Source organism: Onychostoma macrolepis, chromosome 23 (assembly GCF_012432095.1).
Source record: "Onychostoma macrolepis isolate SWU-2019 chromosome 23, ASM1243209v1, whole genome shotgun sequence".
Lineage (NCBI taxonomy): Eukaryota > Metazoa > Chordata > Actinopteri > Cypriniformes > Cyprinidae > Onychostoma > Onychostoma macrolepis.
In genome coordinates, this window is record NC_081177.1 from 27,576,783 (window position 1) to 27,591,643 (window position 14,861).

The 14,861-nt window shown below is 37.3% G+C and overlaps 1 protein-coding gene across 2 annotated transcripts in view; it reads left to right on the forward strand.

The window, feature by feature from the left end:
• plcg1 (phospholipase C, gamma 1) overlaps positions 1–14,615 on the forward strand; it is a 51,867-nt gene extending 37,252 nt beyond the window's left edge. The window contains exons 23-33 of one of the 2 annotated variants that reach the window (XM_058762465.1): positions 68–161; positions 246–315; positions 1,339–1,502; positions 1,716–1,812; positions 4,802–5,026; positions 6,917–7,065; positions 8,444–8,558; positions 8,663–8,824; positions 9,413–9,501; positions 9,584–9,834; positions 14,165–14,615. In XM_058762465.1, coding sequence (XP_058618448.1) covers positions 68–161; positions 246–315; positions 1,339–1,502; positions 1,716–1,812; positions 4,802–5,026; positions 6,917–7,065; positions 8,444–8,558; positions 8,663–8,824; positions 9,413–9,501; positions 9,584–9,834; positions 14,165–14,204 — 1,456 coding nt within the window. In that variant the 3' untranslated portion in view covers positions 14,205–14,615. The remainder of the gene's footprint in view (positions 1–67; positions 162–245; positions 316–1,338; positions 1,503–1,715; positions 1,813–4,801; positions 5,027–6,916; positions 7,066–8,443; positions 8,559–8,662; positions 8,825–9,412; positions 9,502–9,583; positions 9,835–14,164) is intronic. The other variant, XM_058762466.1, reaches the window with a different exon arrangement.
• The last annotated feature ends 246 nt before the right edge of the window (positions 14,616–14,861 follow it).

Here is a 14,861-nt window from a genome sequence, read left to right on the forward strand (position 1 = left end):
TTTTTTTTACCTGCTGTTTCTCTCTTTCAGTCTTGATTTGACTGTGTGTGCTTGTGTTCCCGCTCAGGTGGAAGGGAGACCATGGCGGTAAGAAGCAGCTGTGGTTCCCAGCGAATTACGTGGAGGAAATCAGCCCGACGGCCGTGGAGCCCGACAGATCAGTGAGTTGAGCGTGTGTGTTTGTGTTTGTTGTGTCAGAGGCGCTCTGGGCTCCGGCCTTTACCCCTGTTCTCGCTCTCGCTCAGCAGGCCACAGAGAACAGTCCTCTGGGAGATCTCCTGAGAGGAAGTGTGGACGTGTCTTCCTGTCAGATCGGTGAGTGTGTGTTCCTCTTCCCTGATACACACTCAGCATCACATCAGATGTTTGAGACCCTCACACACACACACACATTAGGTTTGAAATTAGATCAGAGCAGTCTGAAGATTTAAGATAATCGTGACAATTTCATTTTTTTTAACCTATAATATTTCAGAAATAAATATGTAAAAAAGTTTTGTAAGCACTAATAAACATCCAATATGTTAATAATAGGCATGCTAATAAGCAACTAGTTAATAGTGAGAATTGGTCCCTAATAATAATAAGAAGAAGAATAGTAGTTATAATAAGAATAAGAATAATTAATATTATTATTATTATTAATAATAATATATTATAATTATTAAATTAGTTATTGCTGTTAATTTATTTCCATGTACCACAATGATTTTTTTTAAAACTATATAGCTCAACCCAAACGATTCTACTATCATTAATATATTATTATAGTTATTATAATTATTTTTCATTTTAATTTTAGTGTATGTCTTAGTAATTTTGTTGTGTTTTTGTGATTTTCTTTTTAGCTTTTGTTTTTATATAATCATTATGGTTATATTTTATCTATCTATCTTCAAATTTAGTGCATTTGGATAAAACTGAAACTAATTTCCTTTTTTGTTGACGTCACCAAACCCCCTTAATTTTTCCATTGTCGCCTTTTCAGTGACCTTTCATATCGAGACTTTTTCTGGCCATAAATTCAGTTAATTTACTGTGCTGCCATATTTTTCCCCATCATTAAACATCATGTTTCAGAACAGAAACATGTGGATTGCAGGAGTTGTATCGGGGATGCCAAGTTGTGCTACTTTTACACTGTTTCAGCGGGTTGTTTTTTAGTCCGCAGGTTAAAGCGATCACTATTTTGACCGAGGGAAAAACCATAAAACTAGCTTTTTGGGCTAGTTTTGAATTGCAGGTGCGCTGGGGTGTTTTTTCTGACAGACCTGGCAACCCTGCGTTGCATGTTGTTTGATGTTGTCTTGTGTTAAATGCATGCTGTCTCTCCTGCAGTGGTCAGGTCTGAAGGGAAGGGCAGCAGACAGTTTGTCTTCTCTTTGGTGCCTGTGGCTTCGCCTCGCACCGGCCCGGTGCTGGACATCGCAGCCAACTCCCAAGAGGAGCTAAAGGACTGGGTGGTGAAGATCCGCGAGGTCACCATGACCTCTGAAGCTAAGGTCAGCTCCGAGACCATGTCTCCTCTGCAGTAACACAATCAAACCCACCTGTTTCTAAACCTCTGCTGAGTTTGATATGACTGATTATTTGTTCTCCTTCTTGTAAATCATGTGATCACATGCATCTAAAATGTGTGCAGTTTCCTAAGAATCTTTTTTACTTTTCGACACACGTTCTGTGTTTATGACTAATGATTATTTGTTCCCCGTCAGCTTGAGGAGGGTAAAATGATGGAAAGAAGAAAGAAGATTGCTCTAGAGCTGTCAGACCTCGTCATCTACTGCCGACCGGTTCCTTTTGATGAAGACAGTAAGACGTCCGACAGTTTCTCCAACTCCTTTCATATCGTGTATTAACCAGAATTATTATCATTAACTAAAACCATTCAAATTATTTGTTAAATAAAACAAACATTAACTAATATATAAAAAATGAGCTGAAACAAGTTTAAGGTGAAGTACTAAAGTAAATTAAATCTAAAAGTGTGTCTAAAATGTAAAGAAAACTACACACATTTAAAAATAAATGACAAAAACACAACAAAATTACTAAAACTTAAAGATTAAAATGAAAACAGCAAATCAAATTCTAAATATTAACAGAAACTAACAGTACATCAGTGCTACTAAAATAATAAAGTGGTCCTAACTCACTTTTTGATAGCTAAGGCTGGACCATATAGTTAGTGTATATCATTTTTCACGCTTAAAAAAAAAAAATGTTTGTTTGTATGCTCATTAATAATAGCCTAATTAGAAGATCATTATTTTTTGCTTTAATAATTCTGACTAAATTCTAAAACAAGAATAAACTCTCTGAATTAACACACTGTTATTTTTATATGCACATATCAGTAAAAAATGCAATGTTTACTATGTTAATGGCACATATTAACATGTTTGAATGATGATTATACATCCTTAAATCTCAGTTTTGAATTGAGTCATTAAAATAGTCCGATTATACTGATTCATGAATATAATCATTCTGTACTTAAGGCTGATGTTTTAATAGCTTGGATTTAAACTTGACACTTTCATTCTTTCAAGGTGTTACACAGTTACTGTAGTTAGTCCAGATGCTCTCTAGCAAACATAATGGCCAAATAAACTGTATTCACATCAGATATTCATTATATTTATAAATTACTGTGAACGTGTTTTACTTGAAACGTGACCTAGACTTTGTATAAAAACTTTACCACTTTATATAAAGTCAGACCAACTATCATTGAATGGGTCATGACTTCAGGACATTTTACAAAATGTGACCCTGGAGCACAAAACCAGTCTTAAGTCGCTGGGGTATATTTGTAGCAATAGCCAACAATACATTGTATGGGTCAACATTATCAATTTTTCTTTTATGCCAAAAATCATTAGGATATTAAGTAAAGATCATGTTCCATGAAGATATTTAGTGAATTTCCTACTGTAAATATATCAAAACTTAATTTTTGATTAGTAATATACACAGCTAAGAACTTCATTTGGACAACTTTAAAGGTGATTTTCTCAATATTTAGATTTTTTTGCACCCTCAGATTCCAGATTTTCAAATAGTTAAATATTGTCCGATCCTAACAAACCATACATCAATGGAAAGCTTATTTATTCAGTTGATGCATAAATCTCAATTTAAAAAAACTGACCATTATGACTGTTTTATTTTTTGCTTCATGCTCAGCTCAAAGTTAAATGTAATATGTTGACATGGTAAAGTGAGTTGCAGCACCTCTTCCCATGGTCCTCTATTGCTTTAACACGGCTTTTCCCGACCCTGTTCCTGTAGACCATACACATTTTGGGTGTCTGGTATCGGACCCATCCGCTTCAGGTCTTATAGTCTGTATTAACTAGGGTTGTTCCGATTCCGATACTAGTATCGGAAATTCCACCGATACCACAAAAAAATCTGGGATCGGTATCGGTGTGTACTTGAATCCATGTACCGATCTATTGTTATGCGCACTAGCTTTGCTTAACGCTGCAAATCGGAAATCAATTCTTCTTCGCTGCTCAGAATGCAAACACAGGAAGTTGTGCACAAGCAACCACTATTTAGAGCAGCAAAGAATAAATACAAACGTGGCAGCATATGCGACTAAATAGTGTATAATATTAGCCACTGGCTAATAAATGCTCAGATTATACTCGCCAGTGTGTGAGTTGGAGGCTATGTATAAGTTTAGCACAGATATATTGTCACTCGCTGAACACTCTGACCAAGCGCTTCAGAGTTTCACTCTCCATCAAGCGATCTGGGCTATTTTTCAGTGCATCTGAATGAATGCGCAGCGTACCGTAAGCTCTAGTGTGAAGTGCGCGACTCTCCGTCGCTTTGCCTTTTTCCCTCACACGCAAAGAGAGAGTCTTACATGTAGCGAGTCAATTCTGCTTGGTATGTAAACGATATTGTTTGTTGTATTTTCCTGTCAGAATAACGGAGTTCCTTTGGAATTCTTCAGCTTTTAAGAACTGCCGGTTCTCCGGTAGTAGGCGGAGCTAATGCGCAAGCGACAATCTCATTGGCTGGCGCTCACCTATAATCGTCCCTGGTTTGATTTCAGCAAATCAGTTCAAGCGAACGCAGACAACGTGATTAATATTCATGAATCCAGCAGCTCGTTAATCCTTAGTGCGTTTTATATTGTTCTTAATAGAATTCATAGTATGATTATTATTTTATCAGTATTATTGATAGTCCCCCCATTTTTTAGAGAAACACTGAATGACCAAAAAAGCACCACCACCAGTTCAGTTAAAATGACTGTATTCATGGTTACCAAGTTTTAATTCTAATTGCTAAAGTTATATCATTAAATAATACTCAGTTATCATTTATAATGCTTGACTGACTGATGTTAAGAGTGTACTTTTAGATATTTAAATAGATGTGCCATTTTCCAAACATTATATATTATATTTTTTTGTTTACTCGCCAGACTATCTATCTATCTATCTATCTATGGTGAAGCACACCATAAAATAATTGTATCTATTCATACAGGTCTAGTAGTACATACAGCTGTTTAACCAGATATACACCCAGGTATCGGATCAGTACACGGTATCGGCCGATACCCTGAGCCTAGGTATCGCAATCGGTATCGGGAAGGGAAAAAGGGTATCGGAACATCTCTAGTATTAACACACTGATGAGTTGAATCAGGTGTGTTTGATTAGGAAGAGAGTCAGTGTGCGTCTCCAAGAACAGGGTTGGGAAACACTACTGTAATATGAAATGCATGTAGCTCCTCCTCAACACAAAAGCTGAAATCCTCTCCCATCTCTCACAGAAATCGGGACGGAGCGGGCTTGTTTCCGGGACATGTCCTCGTTTCCTGAGACCAAAGCGGAGAAGTATGTGAACCGCATCAAAGGAAAGAAGTTCCTGCAGTACAACCGGCTGCAGCTCTCGCGGATCTACCCTCGCGGTCAGCGCCTGGACTCGTCCAACTACGACCCGCTACCCATGTGGCTGTGTGGCAGTCAGCTGGTGGCCCTTAACTTCCAGACCGCAGGTGAGCCACAGGCCAAGTTTGAACACTGCCGTTGAAGCATGAAATCACGTTCCTGCTTTATTTACTTAGGCTATATGTTTATTTTTGTAAAATCATCCGCACAAGCAAAGTTGGTTGATAACATAAGTGCAATAAAGTAATAGCCTAGTTAACAATACTTGGATATATAATGTATTTTATAGGCTATAGTTTGACAATGTCCTAATTCAGCATGCCATGGGAAGTCAATCTAGCTTACCATTTTCTTATATTGATATTGTTTATTTCTTACTCCAGCGGTTCATCAGGCTCTTAATGATTTAATTGATGCCATCTCTTGTAATATGTGAAGGCCATCATTTTTCACATCTGACTTGTACTTGCTCTTATGAAAGTGTACCATAGTTCTTAACTGTAGCATGTAGACCTACTGTATTAATCATTACCGGGCCAATAATGACTTTTTTATTCATCTGTATCGCATTTATGAAAAACAACAGCCTGTACATTTAGAAACAATATCTACAGCATGCCACAGCTGTAATATAAATCTATAGGAAAATATTCTCTTAACAGATTACCGATTATACATTTTACAAGAAGTTAAGACAAAATTGACCACAATAAATAAGCCTACAATAAAACGTGATAAATTCTAGTTGGTCATAAGTAGTTTAAAAAGACTTTAATGTATGTTAGTGCTAGTTGTTTTCTCCTCCTTTCTTCAGTCTTTTGACTTTCTCCATAGCATTTTAAAGTGGCAGTAGCGCGCTGCTGAACGCGTGCAGAGTACACGTGATGAGCTGTGCTTCAGCCATAATATTGTGCTGATAACTGCTCCGTTCGGTTCGTACGTAATGTTATAAAAGTGACGAAGGCGCGATTTAAATTATTAATTAATAACCTTGTTCTAGGTTTCCATTAACCATGTTATAAATATTGGGGGGTTGTACTTGCTAGTTTTGGTTATTGGGGGTGGGTTATATCCCCCCCACAACTACGCCCCTGGCCACGACTCTCACTGTCAAAAATAAATAGTTGAGAAAACGTAAAAAAATAAGGCAACTTGATGCAGTAAGACTTTTAAGTTCTTCTCAATAAAGATACTTTGTTTAGCCAATGTAAATTTGTTTGTTCATGCAATGCTGATTGTCTTATTTTGCTAATAGAATAATTCTTGTCACAGCATCTGAAACATTTACTGTCGTTGAGGCATCTTATTTCTTTCTGTTTCCTGGATAAAAACAACACAAACTCACAAAGCCTTGACATATCAACAGTGTGTGACCCTGGACCACAAAACCAGTCATAAGGGTACATTTTTCGAAATTGAGATTTATACGTCATCTGAAAGCTGAATAAATAAGCTTTCCGTTGATGTATGGTTTGTTAGGATCGGACAATATTTAGATGAGATACAACTATTTGGAAATCTGAGGGAGCAAAAAAATCAAATTATCGAGAAAATCACCTTTAAAGTTGTCCAAATTAAGTTCTTAGCAATGCATATTACTAATCAAAAATTAATTTTTGATACATTTACGTTAGGAAATTTACAAAATATCTTCATGGAACATGATCTTTACTTCATATCCTAATGAAAAATGGATAATTTTGACCCATGCAATGTATTGTTGGCTATTGCTATAAATATACCTGTGCTGCTTATGACTGGTTTTGTGCTCCAGGGTCACATATACAATTCTTTGTTCAGACAACTGTGTTTGACTAGTTGGGACAACATTTGGGGTAATTTTGTTTGTCTGACAAGGGTTTTTATGTAGTTTCAAGAAAATAGCATTTTTTAGTATGTGAGACTCTATGTGAGAAAATGTGCCGTTGCGTTTCTCTCGCTCCTGTCCTCTCTTTCCTCTGTCGTCCTGTCATTTAACAGTGATGGTTTCTCTGCAGATAAGCCCATGCAGATGAACCAGGCGCTCTTCATGCTGAACGGCAGGAGCGGTTACGTGCTGCAGCCGTCCATCATGAGAGACGACAGCTTCGACCCGTTTGACCGGCACTCTCTGAGAGGAGTGGAGCCCATCACGCTCTGCATAGAGGTACACATGCACTACGACAGGGTTTCTTCACTCTTCAAGTCTTCCACAAATTAAGGACAGTTTGCATCACAAATACATTTAAAGAATCTTCAGTAACACTTTAGTTTAGAGACCAGTTCTCTCTATTAACTAGTTGATTATTAGCATGCATATTACCAGCATATTGGCTGTTTATTAGTGCTTATAAAGCACATCTGAATGCCTTATTCTGCATGACCTTATTCTAGACATCTTAACAGCTATCTTACTAACTATTAATAAGCAGCAAATTAGGAGTTTATTGAGGCAAAAGTCATAGTTAATAGTTTGTAAATAGTGAGAATTGGACCTTAAAATAAAGCGTGGCCGAATCTTTAATAGACTTGTGCTTAATGTTGTCTTTTTCTGTCAAATTTTATAAAAAGCTTGTTTTTATATTAGATTGCATTAATGAACAAATGTTTCATTTGTATGTGCCATACAGCAATTAAATGTAGTTACAGCCAAAATCCACAGATTAAGACCTAAAAAGGTTTTAAATTGGAGCAGAAAGACTTAAATTCATAAGTCATTAAATGTTGTATGCACTGCAAAAAATTAATATCTTCTACAGTATTTCGGTCTTGTTTTCTAATAAAAATATCAAAACGTCCTTAAATCAAGATTGCACTTACTTGAGATGCAAATCGGAGCATATGAAGTCTTGTTTTCTGAGAAACTGAACCAAGTTAAGTTAGTTTATGCTTCAAAATAAATAATTTCTGTCAGTAGGCTGTTAATTTTTCTGAGCCCATTCGCAGATATTTGTTCTTGTTTTGTTCTTAAATTCACTTTGATGACTTCTTATTTTGTCATTTTGATTCTCAAACAATAACTAAAGATTAAAATGACTAAAAATTCAAATGATTCTTAAATCAAGATGCAAGACAAAAATACTGAAGAACATCACTTTTTTGCAGTTTAATTAGAAGTTAAATATAAGTGACTTCCATATTCTAGTGGTTTTTGGTGTAAAAGTAATTGAAAAGCAATGGAGATCTGTTGGAAGATGTACTGTATTTTCAAACAATGTTGATACAAGACATTTGCATTTAGAGACCATATTGATGTGTAGTGTTCATTCAGTTTATTCCTTCAGTTTTCTTTACTTACTCTTACAAGTCTTACATTTACCTTCATTAAACCTGCAGAAATATGTAGCTACACAACCGTGACTTGGAGATTTTGATTTCATAACTTTCACAAAATATTACCATAGGATGGCAACATGTTTTAGCAACCAGAAGCCAAAGACACATACAGTGCTTTTGAGAGGAAACAGGTTATTAGCCAATACTGATCATGTGAGGGTGGCCAAATAGTTGCTAAGGCAGGAAACTGAACGTTGGTGTATTTTAAGGTTTTGGGAGCACGCCACCTGCCCAAACACGGTCGAGGTATTGTTTGTCCTCTCATCGAGATCGAGGTTTGTGGAGCAGAATATGACAACGCCAAGCAGAGGACTGACTCTGAAGGTGAGGAGCAAATGCAATCATCTCTTACAACAACAACACATAAGAACAAACATTGTATGGGTATGTGTTGGGTTCACTAAAAGATTTGCCTGTTTTACTCTCAGCGGACAACGGTCTGAACCCCACCTGGCCCAGAAAACCCTTCCGGTTCACCGTGTGCAATCCTTCCTTTGCCTTCATGCGCTTCGTGGTCTATGAAATCGACATGTTCAACGACCAGAACTTTCTCGCTCAGGCAACGTTCCCCATCAACTGCCTCAAAACAGGTACGGCTCGCAAAAGAATGACTACTTTTGTGCTCTAAATAAATTGGGGTGTCCAGCCCTGCTCCTGGAGGGCCACTCTCTTGCAGAGTAGGGCTGCACGACATATTTTTCTTAAATATATACATGCATGTTTGTATTTGTATATTAGTGTTGTCAAACGATTAATCGCATCCAAAATACATAATATATGTATATGTGCTGTGTATATTTATTATGTGTATATATAAATACACACACATGCATGCATGTATTTCAGAAAAATAGGTTATGTTTATATATTAAATATATTTATTTATAATATAAATTATATGAATATAAATATAGACATGTAAATATTTTCAAAATACATACTGTATGTGTGTGTATTTATGTATACATAATAAATATACACAGAACACACACATTAAGCTGATATAAAGCTGAAAATAATGTTCTATGAACCTTTTGTTAAATATGGTCTGAAAATCTACTGAGAGGTTTGGAAATTTGAGTCTGGAAAATTATGGAATTTTAATAAATGGAAAATGGGTAGGAACCCCGTCTTCAGGATGAGGAGAAAAAAATAATGTCACTGATGTCTGTCTGTAGGCTACCGGTCGGTCCCGCTGAAGAACAGCTACACTGAGGATCTGGAGTTGGCGTCTCTGCTGGTGCACATGGACATCGTCAGAGGAAGGGTGGGCTTCATAGCATGTCGAAACACACATTATTCATCGACTGATACGCTGTATCGTAATGGTCGCCTGGTTTCTTCTGCAGCATGAGAACGGCGAGATGCTGAGTCCGTTCTCGGCGGCGGGGGCGGTGGCCATGGCCATGCAGGTGGGCCGGGAGAGGATGGGGGACACCAGCTCCGTCTCCTCCGCGTCCTCCATGTCCCCCCTGCCCTCGTCCCCGGGTCAGGCGCTGGGATATCGCGGCCGGGAGGGCTCGTTCGAGGCCCGCTACCAGTCTCCTCTGGATGACTTCAGAGTGTCCCAGGAGGCGCTGTTGGACAACGAGAACAGGAGGTACGCTTGGTCTAAAGATGGTCAATTGTCAAATTATATGGTGCATGTTGTTGTCTTTTATTTAACAGAAGTTGCGACAGGTCTTTTTATTTGTGCTGTGCCATACATCAGAGTGTAACAGACTATTGAAAAAGGAATAAATGTAGGGCTGGGACTTGGTTTAATCTGTTAACGGTCAGTTCCACTTTTTGAGCATAGACCTGAAAATGGCATTTGCAACTTAAACTGTTATACATTTTGAATGCTTTGAACCACAGACTTAAGGTTGGTCTCTTTTTAAAGACGCTTGGCAGATTATTGTACAAGTGAAAAAGATATAAAGATTATATAATAAAAAAGCTATGGAAGTTTAAGTTTATGAAAGTATAAAATAAAAAATTTTAATATTTATATTTTATATAAAATATATATTTTACAAAACATGTTTTACTCTAAAACTGCTAGAAAATCTAAACCAAAATTCTGAAAAAGTTATGTTCCAAATTTGAGGTTGATATCTCAAAAAATGAACTTTCAGTGAGATTTTGTTTGGGCGTAGTACCAACCTTTTCCACTAGATGACCATCAAACCCCATTAATAACCATATAAGGGTTATACCACCATTTTCATATATGGTTTGAGTGATCTGAAACGTTTTTCCATACTTTTCTCAATATTTATTAAGTAGACATCACATTCAGAAGTATTAAGGGCAGTATTTGATTTCAATTCAACCTCAAAAAAAAAACATAAGACATGATATGAGAAACCTGGACTTGCGTTATAGTTCATGATGCATCAAAAATGGAGAATCTATTGTTGTTTTCTATATATTCAATACACTTTTAGACCTTTTTTTCTCAAAAAATAGAATGGATGTTATCTTTTGAACACTCTCCATGAAAATGAAGATTTTTACAGATTTTTCATGAATTTATATGTGCATCACTATTTCAAAGTAAAGGTCAGAACGCACTCTCTGACTGAGTACTCTTCTCGCATATTAATAAATTACAGTTGCTCTGTAAAATATTTCAAAAATCAGTCACCAAATATCAAAACTAAAGTCTTTTAAGCTTTCAAATTATATATAGGATGTCAAGACTACTTAAGGTTCAGACTAAGATATTTCTGTTTAAAACATGTAATGGCACGTGGGCCCACGGGTGCGAACCAACAGGTTAATGCATCGGTGTGTTGATGGGATTTTGTGATGTGAACGCAAGCTTGCAGCGGTGGAGTTCAAGAGGACTAAATGGTTGGAGACGTCTAGCATAGGTCACTAGAGAGAAGTCTTTCATTTCACTGAAAGATCCAGTTAACATTTTGATTAAATATTTTGAGGCTAAAAAAAAAAAATGAATCATTCCCAACAAGATCTGTAACATAGAAAATAGATGGGGTGAATTTTAATTTCATGCCAACTTTAAGATGATTAATATTATAGTTGTGATCATGGGCGACATTTAACTCTTTGAGTCTTCAGGGCTAAACAGCTTCCAGCAGACGCGGCATCAGAGCGACTAACTGAAATTAAAGGGGTCATTCATTCATGTTCAGTACTGAAATGTCTGAGAGTCCCTCTTTGCTCATAGTGTCTCATGTAGGTTTTCAGTCAGCGCAAGCAAAAAAAAAAATCTTTCACACAATGTGCTGTTCATCGGTCACAAATAACTTAGTTTGCTAGCATTTACTAGACTGTGTGCTAGTTTAGTTCACTTCCTGATTTAAGCGTCTGTTCATTTTTAACCAGAAATGTGCACGCTGCTTTTCAGATGTATATTGAACTTTTCAGTGGCTTTTTTTTGTCTTCCAGTTGCTAAATCCTGTCACTTAAAATCCAACCGACTGGTTGACACCAAATATGTGGAAACACAAGACCAGATCAATGATGGGACTATATTCATAAATCGCATACCATTGTTTCCTGCACTTTTCTACCGGAAGTCAAATTACTTGTTGACTGGGAAAGTTGCTTTTAAAAGTAACGCATTACAATATTGGGTTACTCCCTAAAAAGTAACTAATTGCGTTACTTTGTATAGAAGCTAATGTTACTTTACTTCTTGCTTGTTTGCTTTTAAAATAGGCTAAGTTTTATTTTTGGCAGATGTAAATTTATACACAAATCATTTCACCAAGTTTTATATTTAAAATCAACAAACAACAAATAAAATTACTTTTTGTTTGCATAAACACAAAAAAATAACATTACCAATGATGTCTGTATTTTAAATGACTGACAACACGTACGAAATCTTCAAATAAAACTTTGAAAAGCTTTCATAAAATGGTAAACCTCACATTTCAGCTTTTAAATAAAGAAAAGGGTTAAGTCAAAATGAAAATGATAATTGATTAATAAATGAATATATGTATTTTATCTGCTCCATAAATAATTCTACATAACTTATCTGAAATGTGTAGACTCCACATAAGCTTGTTTTTCATCAACCAGTCAAAGTTTACAGCAGGGCATGCAAATTCAGTCCATTTTTAGTCCAGACAGAAACTGAAAGTGAATGTAAGTCTCTGTAAATCCAGTCTCTGACAGCAGGTGGCGCTGACGGAGCAGCAGAATTACAGCTGTTTACCGTAAACTCAGTGGACAGAGCAGCGTTGCGATTAAAACACGACTTTATTAGGTATTACACAGAGCGAAGATGAAAACAAATTGCCATTGAATCTTTTCTGAAGACAGTCAGAGCCTTCAGAGGTAGATTCATATAATTCATTCATTTGTATATTCATTTATATAATTCCCTTTTAAAACCTCCCAGCTTTTCCTCCATGTTTTCACTCAAAACAAAACTACTTTTGTTTGTGCGCACATGAGACTTACTTAAAACTGTGCTTTATGCTGGACTGTATTTATTCATCCTCTGTTGTTCAAATCGCGGTAATCGAATACGGTTTTAATGATACTTGAAATATGAAACGGTAACCGTGGGGAATTTTATTATGATTATCACTGTCAAACCGGAAATCGTTACATCCGTAGTTACAACAATAGATTATTTCCAAACTACCAATGTTCATAACTGTGGCTGGTTTAATTAGGCGAGTTCAGATGGTCTCTTCCTGTCTGAGTGGCTGCTTCTCGTCAAGCGCAAGCTACGACGCACGTTTCTACAGCATGCGTTGGTGGTAAACAAAAAAAGAGCATGATAAATCACACTTTAGCAGTTGTAGTTTTTATGTGTGCTGAAAAAAAGTGGAAGTGGCGAAAGAGGAAGGGCTTAGAGCTTGAGGTAAGCAGTTTTAGCACCATGTCGCACTGATTTCATGTCACATTTTTATTGGTTGGTCAGTAAACGTGGATCGTAGCAGCAAACACACTGTGCGATGATCACACTGTATCGCAGGCTATCTTTGGTCGCAAGACCGTGACAACGGCCGTCTTTGAACCTCTCTCACTGTACGACACAGCACCACCGATTAGGAGCCACGATCACAGAAATCACCACGATTGTTAGGGCTTAAAGGGTTACTCCACGCCAAAATGAAAATTCTGTCATTAATTACTCGCCCTCATGTCGTTCCAAATCCGTAAAAGCTTCGTTAGTCTTCGGAACACAATTTAATATATTTCTGATGCATTCTAAGAGCTGTCTGACCCTCCCATAGACAGCAATGGAATCAACACGATCAACGTCCAGAAACGTAGCAAAGACATCGGTAAAATAGTCCATGTGACATCAGGGGTTCAACTGTAAATTTTACGAAGCTACGAGAATACTTTTTGTACACAAAAAAACAACTTTATTCAACAATTCGTCTCCAATTCAACAGCGTAGCACCATTTTGGAGAGTATCCACTGAACGCAAACTGTGTACGCTGTTCTGTGTCAGCCGCAGCACGCGGATACGCTGTTTTCGTTCAAATCAAAGTGTAAATAAACGTGGAAAACGTATCCGTGTGGCACAGCTGACACAGAACAGCGTACACAGTTTGCGTTCAGTGGATACTCTCCAAAATGGTGCTACGCTGTTGAATAAAGTTGTTTTTTTGTGTACAAAAAGTATTCTCGTAGCTTCGTAAAATTTACAGTTGAACCCCTGATGTCACATGGACTATTTTACCGATGTCTTTGCTACGTTTCTGGACGTTGATCGTGTTGATTCCATTGCTGTCTATGGGAGGGTCAGACAGCTCTTAGAATGCATCAGAAATATATTAAATTGTGTTCCGAAGACTAACGAAGCTTTTACGGATTTGGAACGACATGAGGGCGAGTAATTAATGACAGAATTTTCATTTAGGGGTGGAGTAACCCTTTAATGCTGATGATCAGTAGTCAGGATAAATGGTTGAACTCTAACGTGTGTGATGTTTCTTTTCTGCCACAGGCTCCGCAGGGCTCGCGTCAGCGCCGACAACCGAGCGTAACCCGAGCGGCCGAGCGTGCGACGGACGGACGGAGCGGACGCAAGGCCAGCGACAAGGGTCCCACAGAGCTGATGATGTCAAGGACTGCCGTGAAACCCGCTTCTGTGGAAATCGTCATCGCCAGCGTTTTCGGACAGATCTCCCTCTCTCTGCGACTCTCTCCCGCTCCGGGCCGCGCGGGGCGTGAATGGAGCTGCGGCTCACGGACAGAAACGAACAATTATCTGCTTAGCTACAATCTGAACCTGCGGCGGACGGGACGGGGGTGTTCTGATGCAGCGCGAGACTCGAGGACAAGGCCAATGTTTCAAAATTGAGTGGGGGCTGTATCATTCATCACTTTGAAACCGATTCCAGGTTAACATTTATGGAGTAATAATACTTTTTCTTTACTCTATCTCTCTGGCTTATATATATATATATATATACATATATATATATATATATATATATATATATATATATATATATACATATATATATATATAAATGTGTGTGTGCTCCATTTTGCTGTCGGTTAGAAAAGCGTTGCAGATGATCTGCTCTCAAAGAGCCTCTCACTCCATATTTTTATTTCATTTCAGATTGATTATTTTTTATTATTTAAACATTGTTTCATAATGTTATTGTTTTTTTCTATACGAGTATGTTTTAACA